Below are 26,003 nucleotides of genomic sequence, written 5' to 3' on the forward strand. Positions count from 1 at the left end.
ATTTATTTATTTATTTATTTATTTATTTATTTATTTATTTATTTATTTATTTATTTTGATGCATACCTTTTATTGTCAAGCAATTAGCTAGGCGTGAATGAAAACATTAGCTGGCCACATGATAATCTACTTGATTTGTTACTAGACATGAACAATAGTATCTACTGAGGTTTTTCATTCTGCTCTATTCTCATTCTCTCATTGGCTATACATAGGGATGTCTGTCTCCCCAGTGCCCTCTCTCTTGAGTCTTTAAGAGTCATCAAAGCATGTCAGTATGTTAGGTTTCCTCCTAAGCTGGCTTCTCTGCCTCCCACCTTGGAAAGACATTCAGTGGTAAGACAATGTCAGAGGAGTCATTCACTGACCAAGTAAGCCAGCTTTTGGCTAGATGGCTCGAACAGTGCCTGCTGTCAAATCTGGGCCAAAGGGAGCAAATCTGCATTTGCCTTCCTGATGCTTTTCCCCAGAACAGCATTTAGTGGAATTGCAGACTAGGACTTATGACACACTAGGACTTATGACCCCCAGCTTTTTAGGATTCAGCTAGACTCCTAGAGAAACCCCAGTTAGTGGCAGTTGTTGGATCCACGGGTTGGGAGGGGCAGCAGGTTGGTGAGAGGCACTGTGCTTGTTTCCATGGGTCATCACTGAGCCATTTCTCAGGTCCACCAGCTGATGAAACTGCATTATTAAAGCAGTGAGTACACTGAGAAACCACAGAGGAGTATTCTTCAAAGCAAGAAGGTGCAGCATTCCCCTTGAAGCACAGGACATAGGGACACTCCCCTGGGATTCTCTACTGTTCACAAAATAATAATCTAAGAGTAACGTTGGTACATCTCCCAGGTGTCATAATCAGTGTGCTTCTGAGGACACAAATTCAGCCTGCAAGAACATACTCTGTGGGCTGTTCCATAATTGTGTATGGCAGTCAGACCACTGGCTAAATACTATAAGTAAAGCTTCGATTAGCAACCATACAACCTCCCTTCAGACAGTTAGCATAAGTACTTGTGGCTGGAACAAAAAGAAATATTGAAATTAAATAAGTCCAGCTTCAATACATCCTTTCTGCAGAGTGAACCTCATGCTGATATTTCAGTTCATTCTACCCTAGATATATAAAAATCCTCATGAAGGAAAAATCTCAGAGGATGCTGTATAAAGGATACAGGAAAGAGTGATAGCATGGCTAAAAACTGGAACACTAGGCAAAAGGACATTGATAGTGTTCTTGATTGTCTTGCTATTTTCTTAACTACCCCCAGGACACAGTAGAAAAGGTGATATATGAGGAGGAACAGGATAAAGGACTAAATATTTTGTACTGAAACAAGACTGATTCTTCTGTGCTGGCGTATTTTGCTGAGGTACACAGAGAGGATTTTCTTGGGTTTTTTTTGTTTAGACTTTTTTGGTCTCTGCATTCTTTGGGCCTTGTACCAAATATAGAATGATCCTCAAACTAAGACAGTGACAAGCTGCTGAAGAGGGACTGACAGGCTGTGTGTAGTTTGGGTTCAGGTAGTAGCTCTGCCAATTCAGGTAGAATGTTTGAGTTTTTCCAAGTGGCTTTTCTATACAGAGAATGAAAACACTTAGCGAGAGGACATCTATGGATCACCTATAAGTCTGTGCATACACAAATATACCCACACTGTATTATTTATGTTCTGATTCTATATTCTACTTCAGTTTCTCCCTGAGACTCTCTGTTAATAAAAGACACAATGAAGCTGGGCACAGTGGAGCACACCCATAATTCCACCACTCAGGGAGGCAGAGGCAGAGGCAGAGGCAGAGGCAGAGGCAGAGGCAGAGGCAGGCAGATCTCTGTAAGTTCGAGGCTAGCCTGGTCTACAAAGTGAGGCCAGGACCACCAAAGCTACACAGAGAAACCCTGTCTTGAAACTAAAACAAACAAAAAAAAAGAAGCAACAAAATATACACACCTTATGTATGCATTTGGTGTTTATATGTTCTAAAAAACTAACTTGAGCGCATGTTCTCATTTATGTTTGCAGCAAAAGAATTTCTCTGTGCCTTTTGAGGATAAAAATGAACAGAAATGAAAGAAGTTCTGACCCTACGCCCTGTACTTACTTTCTGCCTATTGAAAGCTTTCACCTATGGGGCATTTAAGTGTGCTGCCCTCGTTATGCCTGTCAAATCTTGCTTGACAGGCATCCCCATGAATATTCTAACGGGGAATGTATTTGTCTGAATTGCTGCTGTACTTTATATCACAAAGGGCATGGGACACTTGCTGTTCTATAGTGCAGTCCCTGCACACACAGATAGCCCTTAGAGCAGACCGGTACAAGCGTGGGCTGAGACACAGACTTCCTGGGTCTGCCGCTCAGCAGCAGTCTAACCTGCGTTCCCTTCCTTGGCCTCTTGGTGCTTCAGTTTGCTTACTAAGGAGTGGGTGAAGAGTGGCTGTTGGTAGGGATTGAATCAGCGATTCCTTGTAAATGATTTAGAATAGCACTCCATAAACACAAGCTTTTGCTGACTTCTTTGAAGACTGAGTTCTTTAGGCACAAAGCTATGTCTTGTTTACTCTGAAGGCTCTACAGTGTTTTATGTAGTATAGGCACCCAAGCAAATGTTTGGAGGAAAAAAAAAAGCTCCAAAGAAGCATTGTGATGGGAAAAATGAATGGTGAACTTGCTGTTTATTTTAAATGACAGGAGGTTTTGCCACATCTTAAAAAGCTGAAGAAATCACTCTCTCTCTCTCTCTCTCTCTCTCTCTCTCTCTCTCTCTCTCTCTCTCACACACACACACACACACACACGTACCTGCATAGGAAACATTATATTACTATAGTGAGCTAAAAGTATATTGGAGACACTTTGCTACAGTGAGCTACAGTAGTCAACATGACACAGCTGTTGAATGAGCTGTAACTTAATGGGGAGAAAAGGAGCTTGTCTTTGGGGGGGGGGCCCAGGAGTGTGATGAAAGAGAAATGACTAGATGTCGGTCTGACATATTCTCTTGTTGGTAGGGACACAGATATATAGTGTTTCTGGTCTCACCACTACAAGAGAACATCTGGGACTGTGTTTAGGCTGTGTTATAATATGCCAACTCCAAAGAGGGAACATGACTTGTGTTCTGATTTTAACGTTATTAAATCCAAGCATAAAATCTGTGATATTGGCCCCATAATTTTTATATAACCTTCATATGTGAGTTAAGAACATTGCTTGTGTGTCTCTAACCAGCCTTTCATCCCTTAAATTTCCTGACTAGACTCTTTGGTGATTCTTTACTCTGAAGACAGAACCAAGAATGCATGGACCAGGGAAGAGGTACAATGAATACAATGAGACAGGTTTATATTCACTGCTCAGAAATGATTGGAGTTACCTCAGAGCTGGGATAGGGGAACAAGGAGATGAGAGATAAAGGATACAACAGTTGGTTGAACAATATAAAAGTAATGTATAGCACACAACATGAGAACTATGGTAGACAGTGGCGTGCTGTAATTAGGACTTTTTGCCAAATGAGTAGGTTATGGCTACTCACCATGGGGAGGAGATGGGGAACTATGTGAGATGGTTTTACTATAGATATGTCCTATAATTCTGTTTTGTACACCTTAAGTATATATAATAAACATTTTAAAACAGAGCATGCATATGTGCAGGGAAAGAGGCATCAAACTCCCGTGTTACAGGGATGGAAGACTACTTCTAAAGGCTTATTCACACCTTCTATGGTAAAAATTGCCTCTGTTTACTGTAAAAATCAACCCTGGGATGGTTAGCTTTATGTCCATTTAACACATGCTAGAGTCATCTGAAGGAAGGAAACCTCAACTGAGAAAATACCTCACAGAAGACCCAGCTTAGGGCATATATTTTCTCAATCAGTGATTAATGGAGAAGGCTCCAGCTTTTTGTGGGTGGTGCCATCCCTGAGCTGGCTGTTCTGAGATCTACAAGAAAACACGCTGAGCAAACTATGATGAGGAACCAGTAAGCAGCACTCCTCTATGGGTACGGCATCAGCTTCTGCCTCCAGGTCCCTGCCCGTTTGAGGTTCTGTTCTAATTTCCTTCAAGTGATATGGACATGTAAGCTAAATAAACCCTTTCCTCTCCAAGTTGTTTTGGTCATGGTTTTTCATCATAGTAATAAAAACCCTAACTTACACAAACACCAAGTGGTCTTAAAAGATTAAAGTGTATCACTGCCCACCTTTCCTCTCCCACCTGGCTCGCTGTACGTACTATTTATCCAGTAGAAGACTTCAGGATATTGTATGAGCACATGAGTATAAGATGTCAAAAATGTGATTATGATAAGCAATCAATTACATTAGAGAATAGACTTTTGACTTAAAAGACATCTTTAGATAGCTTTATATATGAGCCCAAACAGAACTATTTCATTATCTACAATGATTTAAGTATTTCACTCCATGTCTCTCTATGATTTTTAAAATTATTGAGTAATGGTTAGGGTTTTTCCTGTTTCATTACTAAGAGCAATATTATAGGAAATATGTACAAAGTAAATTCCAGGTAGTGAAATTATAGACTCAAAGGGTTTGTACACTTAAAAGGGATGGCAAAGTGTCTGTTGAATAAGTTTTCTGCATTTACACACATAACAAAGGTGTTATCAGTTCATATTTATGTGGCATTTATTGATGTCAGATTATCCTGACCTTTGAGATTTGTCAATTTGACTGATAAAATTCTTTCATTGTTGACTGATGTTAAATCCTTATTTTCTTCCCCATGACCTTCCTTATGGATATGCTTTGCTCAATTTCCAATAGGGTGTTACACATTTTTCTTTTTGATTTATAAGTACTTTGCATATTATGGAAATTAGCTCTTTATCATAGTTGTGAATATAGTCTCCATTTGGCTGTCTTTTGAAATTATTATCTTTTCTAATGGGATTTATGAGCATTTGTTTTCTGTAGAAACCTGTTTTGTGTGAGTGAGAAAGTCACAATAGTTTTGATTTTAGTATTGGTCAAGCATTCCTAATCTGAAAATCAGATAGCCCCATATTTTCAAAATCTATAACACAGGCTCTCAAGCATCTTAGATATGAAATTCTCAAACTATTTTATAAAATCATAGTGAGAAAGAATACCCAGCCAGAAGTATTATGTCTTATACCCTATTATGAACAATAGGGTATAAGAGAGAAAGATTATTTTCAAAGTTCTTTCTGTGGCTTCATTAAACATATAAGGTGAGAAATACACCTTGGATTTGTTAAGCTAGAACAGAAACTGCATCTACACTTAGGTTAGACTGAATAATGCAAGTTAAAAATCAAAGGGAAATCTAGGTTGAATTGATAATGGCATGTATATTTATCTCTAGAATTAGGAACCCAGTAAACTAGATATGAAGATTAATTATTGTCAGATTTTTTTATAACTGTCATTAGCAGACATACCAATACATAAGTGTATTAGTCTTCTGATAGCTTCATCAGCACCCCATACCCCAATGGCTTCATTGTGTATAATCATGATTGCTTCAGGTTAATAATCATTATTGCTTCAGGTTTAGTAAAATGAAGGAAAGCCAGACTGGATGACTGATGTAAGGTTTTAGTCCACCTTCTCATCTTCTCTTCAGTCCTCTCAAAGATTCCCTCCACTGATGTCAGTGAATGGGCTTCTCTCCTTCCCTAAGATAATCCTCTTTTCCTTCTAACAAAAAAGCCACAGCCTTTCTGTTCTATTGCCTGGATTATAGCCATGTGTAGGTCACAAGAGGATTGCCTTCTGGAATTCATCTTTGATTCGCTCCCATCAGGAGTATGATGCTATAAAAACACAGCATCTTCCCTTCTATTTTTATTATCTTGTGATTTTTAAAATGTTACTTAATACTGTTACAACGCATTTACACATTGCACAGTATACATGATTAGTTTGAAACTAACAAGATCTTCTGCTGGCTTAGTTAGCTTAAGAGCTCAATGAAATTGGGGTTGAGTTGTTGTCCAGTTGCCCCAGGATGGCTCAGTCTCAAAATGATTTCTATCACATGATACTAAAAAAATCTCAAAGGTTAGGAGAGAAAGAACAAGCTTAACTCCTATGTTATAGGTGCTATTCAGGGTAATTTCCCAGTGAGCATCCTGGGTAAGTCAGACACGATTTATCTATAGGCCAGTCAGCAGTAGTTAATTGGAATGTTAGGTTTAAAATGTGCAGTAAAACTTCCATCTGGCCGGAACTAGAAAAGATCATCCTGAGTGAGGTAACTCAGATTCAAAAAGACACACATGGTATGTACTCACTTATAAGTGGATTTTAGTCATATAGTACAGGATAAGCATACTACAAGGCACAAGCCCAAGGAAGATAAGTAACATGGAGGATCCAAGGGATGATGCTTAAATGCCACTCAGAAGGGGAGGTAGAATAGACAGAGGTAGTGGCTGGAGAGAGGGAACAAGGTAGAAGACAGGGCTCAGAGAGTTAAAAGGGTGGAGATCAGACTGGGGAGATCTAGGGCAAGAGGACAGAAGACCTGTAGAGAAAAGAAAAACTGAGGGTGAGCTTATCTCTATGACAAGCTGGAGTCCTAAGTCAAGGTAGGCTCCTGGGATGATATGAGGGGGACTCAAGCAGAGACTCTGAGTAGCAGAGGCCATAGAGACTGAAGAGGACACCCTCTAACTCGACTAGTCTCCTAGCAGAGGGAGGGGAACACCAACCTACCCAAAAAATTGGGCCCCAAATTTACCCTGCCTACAAGATGAGCCTGGATAAAGGTAGAGCAGAGATTGAGGGAATGCCCATACAATGCCTGGCCCAACCAAAGACCCACCGTGCCAAGAGTGCCAACCCCTGACACTATGAATGATACTCTGTTAAGTTTGCAGACAGGAGCCTGACAGAGTTGCCCTCAAAGAGGCTCTACTTAGCTCTACTTAGCAGCTCTATGTTTTGGGTCAAAGCGTGCTGATACTCACAGTCAAACATTGGGTAATGCTTAGGGAGTCTTGTAGAAAAGTGGGAGGAAAGAGAAAATGGCCTGGAGGTGACAGGAACTCCTCCACAAGAAGACCAACAGAGCCAACTAACCGGGCCCAGCAGGGCTTGCTGAGACTGAAGCATCAACCAAGGACCATGCATGAACTGGACCTAGGCCCCCTACAAAGATGTAGCAGATGGGTGGCTCAGGCTTCATGCAGGTCCTCTCATAATAAAGCAGGGACTTCATCAGACATTGACTCACTTCCCAGCTTTTGATCACTTTCCCCTGGCTGGACTGCCTTGCTAGGCCACAGGGGAAGAGGACATGCTCAGTCTTGATACAACCTGATGAGCTGGGGTGGATGGGAAAGGGAGTTCCATTTTCTGAGGAAAAGGGGAAGGGAGAAGGGGAGGGAGGGTGGGTTTATGAGGGTGGGGTTACAACAAGGGTATAAATATGAGTGAATAAAAATATCTGAAATTTTTTTTTCAAAAAAATTTTTTGTCATTCAACAAATTAAAGAACAAGAAAAACAACAACAAACTTCCATCTGGCTTCCAATAGTTTTCCTGTCCTTCCTACTTGATAGCCTGCTGCCTGTCTTTTGGATTAAGATTGTATCATATAATTAGTGGCTGACACAAGCTGAATATAAAATACAAACCCAAATGGTGTGACTTTCTTGTTGAGCCTCTAAGGTTTGGGGTGGCCTGGGCTCAGGGGAGGGGCTTGTTTACAAGCCTGAGTTATTCCTTGTTTCTAATTCATTCTGGCCAAAAATACATCAACATAAATGGTGATGCAGAGCAAACCAAAGAAGGATTTGAGTCCTGAAACCATGATGCTGTCATTACATCTGGATTTGTATTCAGACTGGCATGTAAATAATAGTCATCTCCAATCCCATGTATGCCTCTTCGTTTTGGGTCACTGTTACAGCAGAAGGGCCTGGGAACTAAGTAAGACAAATGTTCCTGAGAAAGTTACCTGTGAGGTTTGTGATCCTTAGGCCATCCCAATAGGTCATCCTTATTTCAGTTATCAAGATAATTGTTAAAACAAACAAACGAACACACATATTTTTTTTTTTGCCAGAAAAATAACTAAAAATTTAAAATTAGCAACATCCTGGGTAGTTTTAAGTCGACATAAATTAGAGTCACCTGGAAAGAGGGAGCCTTAGCTGAGGAATTGCTTCAATTATATTGGCTTGTGGGCCTGTCTATGGGCATTTTCTTAATTGCTACTTGATTCTGGAGGGCACCACCCATGCCATCACTAGGCAGGGGAGCCTGGGCTGAATAAGAAAAGAAGCTGGTGTTCTGGGGAGGGTTGATACAGCAGGGGAGTCTCCCCTTTTCTGGGGGAAATGGGAGAGGGCAAAGGGGAAGAAGGAGAAGGCAGGGAACTGTAAGGAGTGGAGGGAGGGGGCACCCTTGGGATGTAAAATAAATACACTGAAAAAAAAGAAGGAAGGGGAAAAAAGTAGTTGAGCAAATTAGAGGGAAAAAGCCAGTGAACTGCATTCAGTGGTTTCTGCCTTGAGTTTCTACCTTGTTTTCCTTCAATGGTGGACAGTAAACTATGAGATGAAACAAACCCTTTTATTCCCAAGCTCATTTTGGTCAGTATTTCCTAACAGTAGCAGAAAGCAAAGAATGTGTAAAACATTAGGTAGCAAGATGGTATTTCTGGAACAAAGTGTGTTTGAGTATTTTTTTCCTCTTTCATGTCACATGTGTCTTTTTGTTCTGTCTCCCTTCCTTAGCACCTTTTAACTTTCTTTTGTTATCATTTTGTTTTAAGCTTTACTATCATTTATGCTCATTTATATATTACATGTATATATTACAAACTAGGATCCAAATATGAGAGAAAACATGCAGTATCTTTCTGAGCTTTTAGTACCTTACTTGATAAAATACTTTACAGAGCCACTTATTTTCTGCAAATGTCATTTTTCTTTGCAGGTTAATAAAATTTCACTGTGTGTATATATCAAGTAGCCATTGTCCGTTCACTTGTTGATGGACATCTAGACTCCTGATCTTGCTTCCAGGATTAGGGCAGCAATAAACATGAGTGTACAAGTACCTCTGTGGTAAGGTATAGATTCTCTGGGGCATATGCCCAGGGGTGGAATAAACCAGATAGATTCACTAGTGAATTTTTAAGAAAGATGTAATACCAATACTTCTCAATGGTCTCATAGAAGAGATGGGAAGAAACACTACCACATTCCTTTTATGAAGCTAGTCCTGTTTTGATATCAAAGCCAGATAAAGACAAAAAGAAAAAAAGAAAAATTACAGACCAATCTTCCTGTTGAACATAGATGCAGAAATTGCCAACAAAGATCAAAAGCACTTTTAAGTCCATATATTATGTCTATATATTATGATAAAGTGGGCTTTTTCCCATAGATAGAAGGTTGACTCAACATATGCAAATTAATAAATATAATGGACCATATAAATAAACTTAAGTACAGAAACACACAGTCATCTTGTTGGATGCAGAAAGGCATTTGGCAAAGTTTACCAAGCCTTCATTACAAAAGTCCTAAAGATATTAGGACTAGATTTAGCATAACTTAAAAAATAAAGGCTATAGCCAACATTATACCAAATAGAAAAAAGTGGTAAGAACATTTCTTCTAAAACTGGGAATGAAACAAAGATGTCTACTCTAATCTCTCTTATTCAATATACTACTTCAGGTCTTACATGGAGAAATAAGACAGAAGACATTAAAATGATAATGCTAGGAAAGGAAGAAGTCAAACTATTCCTATTTGTAGACAACTAAGTTTGCACTTAAAAGAGTATATATGCTTTACCAGAAAACTCTTAGATCCAATAAAAACTTACAGTAAAGTTGCAAGATACAAAATCAATGCAAAAAAAAAACAAAAAAAACCTCACTAGCTCTCATATATATCAACAGTGAACCCAGAGTTCTACCTCACTCACAATAATAAAAAGGGACTAAACTTAACCAAAGCAGTGAAAGATCTCTACATTGAAGACTTCAAGACATTGGAAAAAGGAAAATAAAGAAGATACAGATGAGGGAGAGGCCTTCCACATTTCTTTAATGGCTAGATTAACACAACATAAATAATGCTATATTATAAAATGTAACCTACAGATTTTATGCAGTTTCTGTCAAAATTCCAATTTTGTCCAAAATTTCAAATTCCGTCCAAAATTCCAAAATTCTAATTCTTCACAGAATTAGAAAAAAAAAAATCCTAGACATTTGGAGCTTTCACATTTCTTACAGTAATATAACTGGGCAGGTTACTAAATGTCCTTCATATGAAGATGGTGGCTATTGCTCAGCCTGGAGGCACTTCAGTGCCTGATAAGAGTATTGTGGAATCCAAAAGGTTCTTTGATTAATGTCAGCATTTCAGGGAGAATTGGCTCCATGGTTTAATAATGAAAAATATGAACATAGACACACACATATATATGAAGTACTGTAGTCTAGGGATGTGAAATATATATGCTACTAGGCTAGATGGGCAATGTAAATTTTTTAGAAAAATTGCCTCGTGTTGCATGCTTCATGAATTACTCATTTGCTCAAGATTTACGTTGCTTCCCTGCTCTAACTTCTAGAATAATTCTCAGTAATTTATAGATAAAAATTAGCATTTTTTGGTATTCACATCTGATATCTGTTCTAGGATAACCCTGATTTATTGGAGTGTCTCCTGGGTGATCTCATCTGAGGTGTGAGGTTGCCAGGGTCTCAGAGGTAGAGCTGTTAGTTGGCTTCGGGCCTTTGTCTCATCTCCATGTTAGCTGACAACTGTAGACTGTAGGATTTTCTCTGGACACCAAGGACTATGACAGGAAAACCCCCAGCCTAAAGCCCTAGAACCACCGAGCCTGAAACATCCAAGGCAGCGGTCTAGGAGCGGGTACTGCTGAATTGAAAATTCTGATTTGATTTACATCACAGTCTGGTTCTGCCTGCTAGGCAGGTCAGCGTGTCCTTTCAAATAACAAGCAGCTTTTCTACAGCCATGATGGCAAGAGGTGAGCTCAGGTCCATCCCCTGACTCCAAATACACGAACATTTCTAATGTGGAGATGCCACTGGGTGTGTTCAGGAGAGAATACGCTTCATGCTGTATGAAATTCTAGCACTGGTGATGCTAGAATTTCCTACAAACAGTGATTGTAGGAAATATCACAGCTGCCGTCCAACTTGGTGTAATGGGTTTTAAGGGCACCAAAGTCCTTCAAGATAGTTGGATATTTTTAACCTCACCATTATTCCTTACATGCATTCTACATACAAAGCCATGTTGTATGTGTACTTAAATAGCAAGCACATCCTAAGGGATGCCATTGGTAGGGAAGCGGTCTGACATATCATAGGATGTTAGTGTTCTTGCTCCCCTCCCCTGCTGTTAATCAAGTACCAGACATTGGGGATAACTCCATATTTCCTCTTTCACTTCTAAATGTCTCTTAAGGGAGGCTGTGTCACCATGGCTGAGAATTACACAGAATTCATCTTTCAGGGTGATCACTGAGTATGATAGCAAAGGAATCAAGATTTAAATGATACAGTCACGAGTGTTTACTTCTAATTATAGGAACTTCACTGTCATAAATTTCTTCAAACTGGTGTATACTCCATAGACACATACTAACTTCAAATTCAATTTAATTTTAACCAACTGAGCTTTCCTAATCTCTCCTCTCCTGCCCCTCTCTCTTGGTTTTCAAGATAAGATTTCTCTGTGTAGCCATGGCTGTCCTGGAATTCATTCTGTAGACCAGGCTGGCCTCAAACTCACAGAGATCCTTCTGCCTCTGCCTCCCGAGTGCTGGGATTAAATGAGTGCGTCACCACTGCCAGGCATCCTAATCTCTTTTTAACCAACTGGCTTTTACAAAGCTTTGACTTACTTCATGGACCAGCGTGTTCATAAGATTCATCTCAGTGAAAAGGGAAAATGCTCTCCACAAAAACTTGGGATGTATTGTGGCTGCCATTGTTTCAATGAGAGACACACCTCTCTCATGACTGTTAATTTTGTAGTTTGTGCTAATAAGTACAAAACCATAAGTGAGTAGGTGTGTTGCAACATGAACTTTATGAAACCTCCCCTCAGAGGTTTCTAAATTCCAACATCATTTAATCATATTTTAGGAGTTCTACAATCATTTCTGCTTCTTGTTTACTTAAAAATAAATGTCAAACTCATTTTAATCTGTTCCTTTAGAGAAAAGTGCTCTGGGTAGCCGCAGAAGGCAAGGCCACAGTTAAATGTCAGATGTTATTCTGGGGCAAGCAGCATTAAATTATCTTTGTAGCAAACTTCAGAAGTGGCAGGAGTGTTGACTGTGAAAACCCGGGTGCACCCAGTGACGCTGCCCTCAACTAAACCTCAAAGCATATGCGTCTGTAGTGGGCTATTGTGAGAAGACTGGGTTTAGCCTAATGGAGAGCTCTCATTTAAGCAGGGAGGAAAAGCCAGGGAATTCTAGCTTCACAAAGATGTCCTAGACGGATGTGCACGGTATAATGATGTGTCCAAGCCGAATGAAATTTCCATTTGGTGAGATCTAAAATAGAAAGTGGGGAGCCACCACCACTTCAATCAAATGGATCCCAAAGACAACTTGAATTTGGTCTTTTTCTTACAATGTCCTTTTGGTAAATTATCAGAAGACAATCTAAGGCTTTAGGACAATCTGCGTCAGTTTGCCTTGGCCCAGGTCCTTACCGCAGCGCAGGCAGAACACACATCAACCCGACTGACGTTCATGATCTTACACAGGGAAGGAGGTTCAGCCTCCAAAGGCGGCCCTCTTGTCTCATCTGTACTGTTAACTCAGGCCCTAGTGACAACTGGATTTTCGACTATTCAGGGAAAATTAGAGATTTCTGGTTATTACTGCAGAGACCAAGAAATTCTATCAATTACCATTTAATAATTAACGCTAATAGCCACTTGATGATAGATTCCAGGATATAATTTTTAGCCTCCTTTCTCCCTCTGGACCCTCTCTATCACTGAAGGGCGAGATAGATACTTAATTAGCAAAGCCAGGTTAAAAAGTGGTGAAGAAATTCTGACGAACACCCTGGCTCTGACAAGCTGCAGGGCAGAAGATCAGGGCGGGGACTGGCCCTAAGGCAGTGAGGCCATTTAAACATGCACGATCCATGATTTCTACTGACGGGGCCGGAAGTGGACCAAAGGTCTGAACTGACACGTCACAATTCTTTTATGTGTTCACTCATTTAATCACAACTGTGTGAACTATCACACCAGGCTCGCAGATTCATAAACATTACTAGGAGAAAACCAGCAAATTGTTTAAAGTCCTAGGACTATGATAATCTGCCCTCCCACATTTACCTGTCACTGCACTTCACAGCACTTAAAATAAGGCAAAGACTTCCTCTTCTCCCCAAAGTAATATTCCTTCCTTTAAACTCTTAAAAGAAAGTTATAGCTTTGGGGAATGTTCTAACCTTCACAACTGTGAACTACAATGTCATATTATATTGTTTTATGATTTTTGGTAAACTGAGGGTAGAATTTGGCATTGGAAAAAATGGTCATCCAACTTTTAAGATAATTTTAATAACAAAATAATATTTTTAAAATACTAGTTATTTATTCTCTGAAAATTTTATGCACGTATGCAATGTATCTTGAGCATGTCCATGGCTGTAGTTGTGGCCAAATAGTTCAAGTGATGGACAAGGAAATGGTGTAGTCTTACCAAAAGTATTTGTCTTTGTGAAGTACATCATTGGTAGCCAACGTAGGTATTCTATACACTAACGGAAGTATACTAGTAAGGCTTTCCATGTCGTCCAACATTAGTCATTTTCCTGTGGTGGGGTTTTCAAATGCCCCTTCCAGTTGTTTAAAGACATATGGTAAGAAGTATTAATCAATAGGTGCCCTATTGTACTGCAGCAAACTGGAAAGAGTTCTTTTCTCTGTGTTGGTGTCCCCAAATCTATTGTTATTCTCAACATTAATTTTTTCTTGTCCCCCCCCCCAAGCAGGGTTTCTCTGTGTAGTCTTGTCTGTCCTGCAACTCTGTCTGTAGATCAGGCTGGCCTCAAACTCACATAAAACTGCCTGCCTCTGTCTCCCAAGTGCTGGTATTAAAGGCATACACTGCCACCGCCTGAATAACCTTTATTTATTTTTTTATTCCAAGAAAGAAGCATGAATTCTTAAAGATTTATAGATCACTGTTTATTATGATGCTACCACTCAGTTCTAGCCCATCAGTGGCCAACCTAAGATATAAGTATTTTGGTGCTGAGGTATTTCTGGGTGGAATTTTATGCTGTCTGGACATCCTTCATCATTATCCAGAGGATGGCAGGTAAGAGGTGCACAGAGGAAATAATAGTGGCCTTGAGTTGGTAAAGGCATATAATATGTAGTATGTGCTATTGGTGGTCAGAGTGATGTCCATGCATCAAAACATACTCTGATTTTGCATGTTTGGAATTTTGTTCTGAAGTGTATCATGAAGACACTTAGATGCGCCTTTTGGAACAGCCCATCTATGCTTTAAATCCTGCCTCTGACCAGGCTTTACCTTTCCAACTTCTTAACCAACACCCTGTCTGCTTGGGGATACTGCAAGATTCTCCTAAATGCATCTCTGGTTTTTTTATTTTGCCCATCACCCCAGTCTAATCTCTCCATGTCATTTGGAGTAATTTTTTTAAAGCACAATGGGTGAGATTGTCTTTAATTTCTTAGATCCAAATTCATTGTAATTAAATGTGAATCTTTGCTAAGCTCTTCATCGATGGCCCGAAGATTCTGTGCCTGCATGCTACCCAGAATTCTCTTTCCACAGCCATCCTTATCTGCAGTCAGGCTCCTGCGTCAATGACTAAACAGTCCTCCAGACATATACATGTATGTGCCCATGGATACCTTCCTCGGCTTTGTTTTTCTTAATAGTACTCATTACTATTAGGTAGTGCAAATTCACTTATTTTTCTATTACCATCTTTGTCTTTGACTTAAGCTCAATAAATTATTTCTGATTTTTTTTTGGTCTTAACAATAGTAGGTATTTCTTAAGACTTCAGTAGGTATTTATTTACTAAAGGAATAATTGGCATTGTCCCCAGTTGCTTAAAATAGCAGTTTTTGAAAAATTGCGTATTTTAAAGCAGGCAATTCCTCATGTCTAAAGGAATTCTCTTTTATAAACAGAGCCCTCAATAATCCCTGACAGCGTTTTTCTGCTGACTGGTAGAGAGGGATTTGGATGGGATAATTTATGTCAGAGTGCACGTTAATGTACAGACGTTTGGTTCTTATGTTACTAATAATTGCCTGTTGATGAGAAATGGCTGATAGGTCTTCTGAGCAGGATACACTTTATGTTTAACAAATGTATTCTCCACAAGTTGATGCCATTTGTGTAAGTAAACAGGCTCGTGAATATGTTACTGCTTTGAACCTGTCTGCCCTGATTGATGAGGCCTGGTATTTCAGTGAGGAGAATGCTGAGTGTGTCCTGATGTCTCTAAGAACCATCATGGGTGTAAGAAATGGTGGGCGGGATTGCTATGGTAGAATATCAAATTTTCAGGCAATTGAGTTCTTTATAATTAACATTTTAAAGCAGGAAATGAAAACATAAGTGGAAGTTTTAGGATGAACTTGTCGAATAAAAATTCTTAAAAGGATGAACCTCTCAGATAAGAAAGTAAAATTTCTGTTTCAAACAGGGAGTGAGGTTGCCTTAAAGGTTAATATTCTTAGGCTGACACATGCTATGAGCCGGTCTGCTTTGTGGCCCTTCCCAGTTCTGCCCTGGTGGTTCCTGTGGTTTTATGGGCAGTTTTCCATGCTGCTAAGTGAATGGGAGCTTCTCAGAGAACATGAGTCACTCCTCACACCTAAGGAACTTGCTGTTTTCTTGCCCTTTGGAATCTGAACACTGAAGTGAAATCTACCTTATAATGTAGGAATCACTCACTCATCTAGTGGCTTCTCATCTCAGGTTTTTATAGACCAGGGGAACCCAGAGATGGTGCCAGGTAAACCTCAGTTGAGTTTAAGGCCAGAACGGTAGGCTGGAGCCTTCCTGGCTGCCTCTTGCTTCTTTTCTCCTTTCCTGAAAGGCCAGTTATACACCGAGCACTTTAAAAATCTTTGGAGAAAGGCATCCTTTGAGGCACACAAATTAACTCATGACATTTACTGCAGCTCCCAGACCTCGCTCTCTCCCTAGCTTCCCTGACTTTTGGGCTTCTGTTGTCCACTTCTTGTAACTGCTCATCTTAGCAGAGTGAGAGCATGTAGGTTTCTGTGATGCCTCAAAGTCCATCCACAAAATAAGCTCCTCAGTACTTGGGTCCATGCTCCTCTATACCACATCTCTTGCTTAGGTTCCCACTTGCGAATATGAACCCAAAATGCTGCCTTCTTTGATAACAAAGCAATGGTCCAGCATCTTCACAAATGAGATGTAATGGGATCCTGAAGAGTTAGCACTCCATGACTGCCTCTTGTTGAGTCTCCTCCAGTGTACCTAACCATCTGTCATGTTTGCCCTGCGCACTGGCATGAAGAGGTTGTTCAGGAGCCTTCCTGCCTGCCCCTCGCTCTTTCTGTCCTCTTTCCCAGAAGACCAGTATTATCCTTGGCACTTTAAAAATCTTTGGAGAAAGGCATCCTTTGAGGCACATGAAGTATATACCAAAAGGTCTCCTTTCTGGAATGAACAAAAGGCACCCTATTGTCTGGGCAGCTGTCAAGCATAAGACTTAACTAACAGCCTTGGCTGGTCTAACTCCAGCTTACATATCCTCAGCTGGGTACCTAAGCCCTCCAACCACAAATCTAGCCTCTGCTTTATAAATTACTGAATAGCTAGTTTAGGAGCCATCAGGGCCTGCATAGTGATGGGCTTTGCTGGTCTACAGAGCCTTTCTCATTGCCCTGTACTAAATTTGACCTTGAATTATTTCTATTGTCCTTGCTCTCCCGTCTTTCAGTTTCCAGCTCGTTTCTCATTGAACTCTCATATTTAACCCGATAGCAGGAGAAATAAAATAATGCGATCGCCTAAAATAACTTAAAGTAATACCAATTATATAACATCTCCCCATTTATTCTCTCAAATATGGAGACGAAGGGAAGTGCTAGTATTTTCAGCAAAGCTGATAATAATGCTTTGCCTTTGCCAGCCTCTGGATCAGTTAGGGTTTTTGTGCTTTTATTTTTTTATTTTTACTGTACCCCTCTCCCTGGGTGCTTCTCTTGGGCAACAGCTGCAAAGATTGAAGAAAAAAGAGTTTACTAACATATGTTAAATTTTAGACTTGAGCCAAATTTACTATTCCAGATTTCACTCGAAATAGGATGAAAGTATGAAGCTGGGCTAAGCAAGCAGCCAGAGGGACAACTAGAGAGGAGGACATAAGAAGGTGAAGTTGAGGCCAGAGGGGCCTGACATCCTAGCTCTGTGAAGAAGGCGGCTATAGCCAAGAACATCCATCTGGGGCAAAGGCAGAGACAAGAGATGGGATTTGGAAAAGTTGAACCACATGGTGCTGAGCTTTTGAAGAGTAGCCAAAGAGAATCTAGTTTTTCTTGAAATTACTGGCTTTGGAATTTAATATTATATGCAAACTTCCATCCATCCATATATATACATACATACATACATACATACATATATGTGTATATATACATATATATTATAAATATATTTACAATCTGAACTTGCAAGTCACTGAAGTCTCACATGTCACTTTGTGAAAACAAAAGAATTTTATTCTGAGGGGACCTTTAGTGGATGATCAAGGAGCATCCTTTCCTTTTACAATCAAATGTTTATATGACAACTTCATTACAGAACTCACGAGGTTTTTAGAGAAATGATTATGATCCATCATCAGATATGCATCATGTGGCACACATAAGAACTTACATCAAAATGCATGCATAGCTGGCGACAGTGAATATGTATATAAATATAGAAACAGTGGTAGAGTCTGAGCAAAATGCCTGCCTGGGATGCTTTACTTTAGAAAACATTCAACTCCTTTGAGACCCTTCTGTGCTAAGATCAAAGACTGATTTGTTTTGCCTTTTTTTAGTCTCAAAAAGGGCTTAATAAATAGCAGCCATTTCTCTGGGGTGCCTTTCTTCTCTGGGGTACTGTGAAAAGAAGCAGGAAAAGTTTGAGAGAAAGCTTATCTGCATTCCTAAAGCCCAGGTGGGGATGTGTTTTGCATGTGTGAAGAAATGAGCTTGAGCCCATTAATTGTGTTAGTGGTTCTCATGCTTCCACTTGTGTTCCCTTGGGTAACTCCCTCTCAGTCTACCCACTGGCCCAGGAGGAACGATGGATGGTGCCCACAGCTTCCTTGAGTTTTCACACCACTGCTGCATAGGATGCGTTAATCACTTAGCATTCTTTTCTACTATACACGCTAGCCAAAGGGTGGCTTACTTACTTGTGTTTATCTTCTGGAGTGAAATATGCTTTTCCAGTTGTCTGCGGAGTTTCACCTCTGCTCCATATTTTCCCGTGGTCCCATTGTCAGCCAGGATGAAGTGGGAATGCATGCTGTTGAGAACAGTGAGCTTGCTCATGGGGTTGGACATGGTCTGGTATGGCCGGACCACCTACAGGCAGCAAGATGAAGCCGAAATCAGAAAAGGGAAAACAAGATGTGAGACAGAGGATGAGAGAGATTGGAGGAAGGCAGGATAGGTCTCTGGTACAGTAAAGTCGACACTCTCTTCCTGGAGCTACTTTGAGTAGATAGAAGATCAATGGTAAAATCCTATTCAAAGGAAGACTATGCTTAAAGACGCATTTCTTACCAATTCTGCAGCTTATGCCTTCAGTGTAGTAAAGAGCTATGTGCTGATGACTGAATCAAAATTGGCATTTTGTTACTGAGCCAGACATAGTTTTTAAGGTCAACCAATGTATTTTTTTCTTCCCTTCTTCTGTCATGTCCATGATTTAATAGGTACTATAGGGGTCAGTTTCAGGAGTTGGGGAAATGGCTGGTTTTTTTTGTTTTTGTTTTTGTTTTTCTGTTCAACCTCACTTAGCCACTGGAAGCTCTGTTATTTAAAATCAACACTCTCCTTTATAGACTCCTTAAGTGCAAAATTGCTTGAATATAAAATAACGGTCTTATGAGATAAAAACAAATTAGGCCTAAAATTTTTATCTCTGTTGTGTTCTCGCTCTTATTTCTATTTTAATTTCATAATGAATTGTATTCAGTAAAACAAAGCCATTTCAACACAGTCTTTGATGATTTTTGCTCATCATATCTATGATGAGCTAGTTGCTTTTTATGTAGAATCTGCATTCCATGTTATAATCCTACCTCACAGGTTATGTTTATTTTTATAGATGGGAATGTAAAAAAGTAAATAGGTGAGTTATCTAAAAATTTAGACAAATAGTCAGAACTTGCATCTAAGCCTGATTCAAAACTCTGAGCTTATTACTCTTTCCATACCATTCAGACCAAATCAGACATACAGTATATTGGCAAACTAGTGCTAAAATATCTAGGCTGGAGCTTTCAACTGGAGTTGATGAAAAGAGGCCGTTCAGTTGGTTCCTGGTTGCACAGTCTCAGTATGGCTGCTCCTGTACAAAATCACTGAAATTGGCAGGACAGAAATAGATGCTACTGGGCTCTTACTTTTGTGCCTTTGTATAATGCATCCATTAATTATACAGATGAGATGTGCTTAGTCCTTCCAGCATGTAATAACTCATCATACAGTAGTGGAGTAAGATTGAGTTGTGTGTTAAAGGCATTACAGAGTGATTTAGTAAGGGCAGTTTCCAATAGTGAAGAGCTCATGTAAGTCATTTTTTAGACCTTGATCCTCATTTAAAACCCACAGTCCAGTGTGCCTGGAAGATGAAATGTACTCAATAAACCAAATGAATAGGCAAACCCAAGGCAGGCATGCTTTTGTTCAAACCTGGGAAGGCAATGGATGCTTTCTTTTCAGAGTTGTTAGGGAACCAAACTGATTTAAATTTAAAATATGTATATGATCCTGAGCTTTTGAAATGATTTTCAGTCCTGTTATATGTGTTCTAGTTTTTAAATACAGCGTCAATATAATGCCAGCTCAGAGTTTCATTTTAATTGCTCCTTGTTGATTCTGAAGTCTGATAACCTTGATTATCGCTTCTAATAACCTTATGGGCAATGGCCAATTGCTGCCTTGTCCAGAATGTGAGTGGGATTTTTCCAGAATGAAGAGGCCTGTATTGCAAGGTCTGTCTTGCATTTCCTAGCACTAGAAGAGTGGGTGGCTTATGGTTGCAGTTCCCATTTGTTGCCACTCATAGTTGATCACGAAACATTCACCCTGCAAGGGGAGTGCACACTAATAAATGTTAATGCTTTTCTGAAAAGCTGAGCAAAAGACCTTATCCTTTTCGGAAAGTGTTTCTGCACTGTGCAGTGGGCAGAGGAAGATGCTTTAGCTACTGTGCTGATTTTCGGTTGCAGGTCCTGAGGACTTGGTGCCAAGGGGGGTGTGGGAGGGCACAGCAACTCTTTGAAGGGCAGGGGAGACTGGAGTTTTAGAGATTAAACAATGTATGACAACGAACCCTAGTCATTCGTGCTGGTTCTCTGTCTATGTCCTCCATCCTTCCTCCTGCCCCACTTTAGCTTATGAATCTACTTAAAGACTATTAGTGAAAGTAAAAATTTCAGGTAGGAGGAAAAAGGAATGAAAATGATTCTGAACTCAGCTGAGTACCGCATCAGAAAACAAAAGGCGATTACCCTGTCTACCTGTGACCTCTTTCCTCCACTGCTGACTCCTAACCCTGGTGCTTCAGTCTCTAGACGTGTGACAGCCCTCTCTTGTGAAATACAGCTCGCCTGTGCTTAGAGGACGTTGTACACCTGCGTCAGCCGTGGCAAAACTGTCAGAGTTTGATGTCTTGATTATCCAAATCCTCTTTCTCTTGATCTTATGTATAGCAAGTTATAGGTTGCCGTCTTTTGGCAGAGAGGTTGTCTGCTGAACAATAGAGGATATAAATCTGAAAGATGAGTAGAGTTCCACAGTATTTCTGTCCCCGTTGGAGGAAGCTTTACAGAGTGCTGGAGGATGTCCAACAACATGAATTAAAGCAAGAATGGCAGCTCTGTCTATGGTTGTTGGACCCGAGTCACTTACTTTGTAAAAAGGAAATGATAAAACTACTGACCTCAGGGGACTGGTTTAGATTACATGTGCAAGGTACCAGGCACAATGCCCAGCTCTTAGCAAGCATTTTAGAACATTAATTTTTTTCCCAGCTCTACTCTGTCTTACCAACTATATGCTTCCAGTTGTAAGCCAGCAAATCAAAGCATTATATGGGATAAACCACTCAGTTTTGTCTTACACAAGAGATTTAGATCAATGTAAAGAGAAGGAAAACAATCAACCAGCTGTTGGCAAAATATGCAAAGTATGTTTGATTTGTTACACTCCTCCAGGCATCTAAGAAGGTGATGGCTTGGAACTATCTGTTGATTAACTGAAACTTTGGAAACAATTTACATCCTTCAGAGAAACACGTTTTGGTCTAACTGCCTACCAAATCCACTTAATATTCTTCATTACAAACATGCCCACAGTCTTTTCCAATTTGAGTTACTGTCTGCACATATACAAAGATTTACTGATCTTTCTTGTGTATTTTCCAAATCGAACCAACGCTACTTTTTAAATAACTGGAACACAAACAAACTTCTCCCCCTGGCAGGTTTTTGAGGCAGCTCTGCCATTTTTATTGCTGAGAGCTCACAGAGGGAGGATGGTTGTCTTTGGAAGTGTGTGTTGGTGAGTATGATGGTGATGTTTTCTTGGTACACTGGGTGGCTGCCCATCCTTCTAACGGGGACTTTGGGAGAATGTTAAGTCATAAAGCCCAGGGCCTTCCCCAGGGAAGGTGTTTCACTTTCTCTCCTACAAAGACAGGAGAGTGAAGGTCACATAGCACTCCTTGGAAGAACTGATAAGGCAGACACCCAAATAATTTTCTGTGTTTCATTCTTCAGATCATAACTTGAATTGAAGAATGTTGAATAGTGTCTGGAAGGCCTTTTAGTCAGTTTTCATGATAAATAAATACATTTATTTAGTAGTGTACTTTAGAACCTTTCTACTCTCTGGCCATTACTGGCCATTGTGCATATAAGTAATGAAATTTTCTTCTTGTCCCTCAAGAGTAAGTGATTATGTACCTTTACTTGCTAATCTATCGCATACCATTTAGTATTGCACTGGGTGTTTGATAGTATTCTGGTCCATGCCTCTATTTATCTTACTTTTGAGAGGGAACACCTTTGTGAAGTAGGGATCTTGCAAGGGTTTATACAAGACATTTGCAGGAAACATCTTCATGTGTTGGTCATAGACATTTGTAATCTGTGCATGGGCTTAAGTCAGCCATTAACAGGCTGGTCTAAGGTAGCTGCTGGAGTTTTTCTAAGTATTTTCAGGCATGCCATAGACTCATTTAAGAGTATTTCTAGGAAAGCAGCATATAGAGACTACAGTTTTGTTTCTATAGCTACTACCTTGTAACCTTGGTCCAGCATCTGAGATCACTGCCCATTCATCCAAAAACTTGAGGTAATGCAGCCTGTGCTGGCACTATGCTGTCCTTTGGATGGATGATTATATATCAAGATAGTGCCTCCTAATAAATGTTTAAGATATGCTTAGTTTTCTTATCTGTAATGTAAGCTGGAAGTTTCCTGCCTCTAAAACCCGGGTCTGTATAAGCTGTGTTAAAAGCACTCTTCCTAATTCAAGTCAGTGCAGAACAGTGACCTAAAATGAGAGTGGGCTACAGAAGCCGAGTCACACCTTCTCTCATGCACTGCAATCTTTTCCTTCTTCTGGTGCTTTCAGCGGTGCAATGACAATTTGGTCCCCTGGGATTCCTTTTCCTAACAGAACTGAGTTTGGCTAAATTAGGTTTCTATGCTATCAATCAGAGGCCCTCTGCAGTTGCAAGTCCATTTCTTAGTGGCTTGTGTATCAACATGCCCTAGGCAAGCAGCAGAGTAGGGAACACGTGTCTTGAAGAGTCATCTTCTAATAGAAGCATAGTTTTAATTTAGACCAGAAGAACATGAGCATTCATTAAGCACATTGAGCATTCTATTCACAGTGAGGACAAGATCCCATGGAGTAATGTCTTGGGCTTATTTTACCCTGGGGAACTGTAAAGCTCTGAGATGTGAGGTGTCTTGGCCAAATGTATTCCACTAGCCATGTGTAGATCTGATGTCTCTTTATAAGTCACTGCATATTAGGAAAAAAAAAACAGAACAGGGAATGGCCTCATTTTAAATTTATAGAGGATACTGTGGTTGGCTTTGCTGCCGGCATTTTTGCTAATTCGTCATCTGGCTTTGGAATCCTTCAGACATCTGAGCACACTGTTTCTGGTAAAGCCATCTAGAATGGTTATATGGAGGTCAAGAGAGGTACTAGCTGGGATCCAGATGCAGTTGTGAAACAAAAGGATCTAGCATCTTATTCTGCTAGGGAACTGGGGTACTGCTGAGAAGTGGGAATCAACCTTTGTGCCAGAGATAAAGGAGCATGGGTACTGAGAGGATGAGATGAGGAAAAGAAAGGCTTTGCACACCTTCTCAACCAGAGAGGCATCAGCAAGCAGGCAGCAGTTGGGCATTTCGTGTCCAGTCAATGCAGTTGTTAGGTTTAGGTATAAAGCAAGTGACCCTGCAGCCCAGGTGCTACCTCTCTGCTCAGCAGTCCACACAAGGAGCCAGTTATCTCAGGGACCCATATTCAAAGAGTGCTCAGCTCCCCGAGCTGTGGGATCCACACTGAAAGCCCCAGGTGTATCAATTTCATCTTTCTGCCACACGTTGAGAATGTGTGTATGTCACACAGAGAGTTCCATGGCCTTCATTCCACAGTTTACACTCGAATAGACTCACCTCCCTTTGGCCTATCCTGGGGGGAGAAAACTACTCGCCGTGAGAAAAGGTTCTGAAAGGGGTTCCTTTCTCTGAAATCACCATGGTCCCTGTGGAGGTGGCTTTAAACAGTATTCAGAAGTTCTTTGAAACTCTTCTCTTAGTCTAGGTTGGGTGCATGGACTCACTTTTGAGGGATAAAGCAAAGCCTGATAGTGTGTAGCCATAAAAGGAATTTCTACTAGCTTTTTCTCTGTCAGATCATTTACTCTGGAGGAAGCTGGTACCATGTTGGGAAGATAGTTTCACAGCTCTATGAAGAGGTACCTGTGGCCAGGAATGACAAATACCAACAGTCTAGCCAGTGAGCTGGGAAGAGGGCACAGGAGTCTCAGACTACAGTGCAGTATAGCTGCCGTCTGACCCTCACCTCAAGAGACCTGTGGCCAGAGCTTTCATGTAAGCCATTCACAAATTCCTCCCCCAGTAACTGAGAAACCAGTGTTGGTTACTTAAGCCATTAAGCGTGCAGGCCATTTTTATACATCCATAGATAAAACTATCTTGAAGTATTATTGTCTTTCTTTGAGACTTTGAAATATACCTTCTCCTTCTTTTCTGGACTGTAAATAATTTTATGACTGCTGGCACCCCTGCCTGTAGGCACGGGAGCTGAGCCCTCAGTGTTGCCTGGAATTCCTGCCCTATGCTTTGGATCCATTTTGATGTATACATGGCCAGGTGGTGACTAGTATCCTTTAGTCTCTTCATATTGCTCACTGGAATTCCTCCCCTTTCTGTTTGGCAGATGATCTGATTTCTTTTCTTGATAGTTCATCAGGGTGACCCTACACATTCTATATTTTCTGTCTCCATGTATAAATTGAGGCTAGTATTAAAATCACATTATTAAGATAAAATACCCCATATGCAATGGTTCAATTAGTGATTTTTCAACTTTACAATGGTACAAAAACAACAACAACAACAATAAACATACAGTAGAAACTACTAAGTAAGTTTGCTCTTTTTCTGGGTTAGTGATTTTCTATTGTGATGCATTGTAGTGGCAGAAAACCATAGCATCAGGCATGCAAACGATTAGAAAGGTAAGTGATTGGTTTAGTATTCTACACTTCATGGCCAGCACTCTATGAACTATTCAACATTTTACTACAAAATAGGCTCAACTATAGGCTAATGGTCATTATCTTGAGCAGTTCAAAGGTGCCTGGCCTAACCTATCATGTCCATTGAATTAGGCGTATTAAATGCATTTCAAATGATACTATTCATGACTCACATTGGGATTATGATACATAACTCCACCATAACTACCACAATCTGTACTCTAAAGAGTAGCTGAGACAAAAACTTTAAAGAACCATGCACTCAAATCAATGATAGCTGTTATGATAAGAAACACAGTATTGCTTGGCAGGTAAGGGTACAGGATTGGTGGCATTGGTTGAAATCCCAACCACATCCTTCACTGGTCATAGGACATCTGGAAGTTGACCTAATGTCTCTGTTTGGAAGAAGTTTTGGAATTTTATTTGCTCTTTTATGTGCATGGGAGTTTGCCTACATAGATGTCTATATACCATGTGTGTGCAGTGCGTTGGGGGCTAGAAGAGGGCATCAGATCCCCTGCGACTGGAACTATATATAGACAGTTGTTAGCTGCCATGTGAGTGCTGTGATCTAAACTCCAGTCCTCCAGAAGAGCAGCCAGTGCTCTTAACCACTGACTCATCTTTGTTGCCTTAATTATTAAGCTGATTTAATTTTTTAGTGATTAGGTTTACTATCAACAAAAGGCCAACATGAGTGGTAATTATTTCTGAGCACCCTATGGTGAATTAAATAGTTTTTATGCAAGTACCTAGAAATCTGGTGATTCTTAGTAAGCAGTACAAAACTGTTAGTGTAATAACTGATAATGACAAAGTTCCATCCTAAAAACCTTTTAATATTGTGACAGAAACTGCTGAGTGTAGATATTTCCCTCTTCTTCAATTAAAGGTGTACAGGT

The 26,003-nt window shown here is 40.2% G+C and overlaps 1 protein-coding gene across 8 annotated transcripts in view; it reads right to left on the reverse strand.

The window, feature by feature from the left end:
- The window catches only part of Trpm3 (transient receptor potential cation channel subfamily M member 3), a 526,011-nt gene that overhangs the window by 229,900 nt on the left and 270,108 nt on the right, over positions 1-26,003 (reverse strand). For all 8 annotated transcript variants that reach the window (XM_055613953.1, XM_055613952.1, XM_055613951.1 and 5 more), the window contains exon 6: positions 18,473-18,644. In XM_055613953.1, coding sequence (XP_055469928.1) covers positions 18,473-18,644 — 172 coding nt within the window. The remainder of the gene's footprint in view (positions 1-18,472; positions 18,645-26,003) is intronic.

The sequence above is a fragment of the Psammomys obesus genome, unplaced genomic scaffold (genome assembly GCF_907164565.1).
Source record: "Psammomys obesus unplaced genomic scaffold, mPsaObe1.curated_primary_1811, whole genome shotgun sequence".
NCBI lineage: Eukaryota > Metazoa > Chordata > Mammalia > Rodentia > Muridae > Psammomys > Psammomys obesus.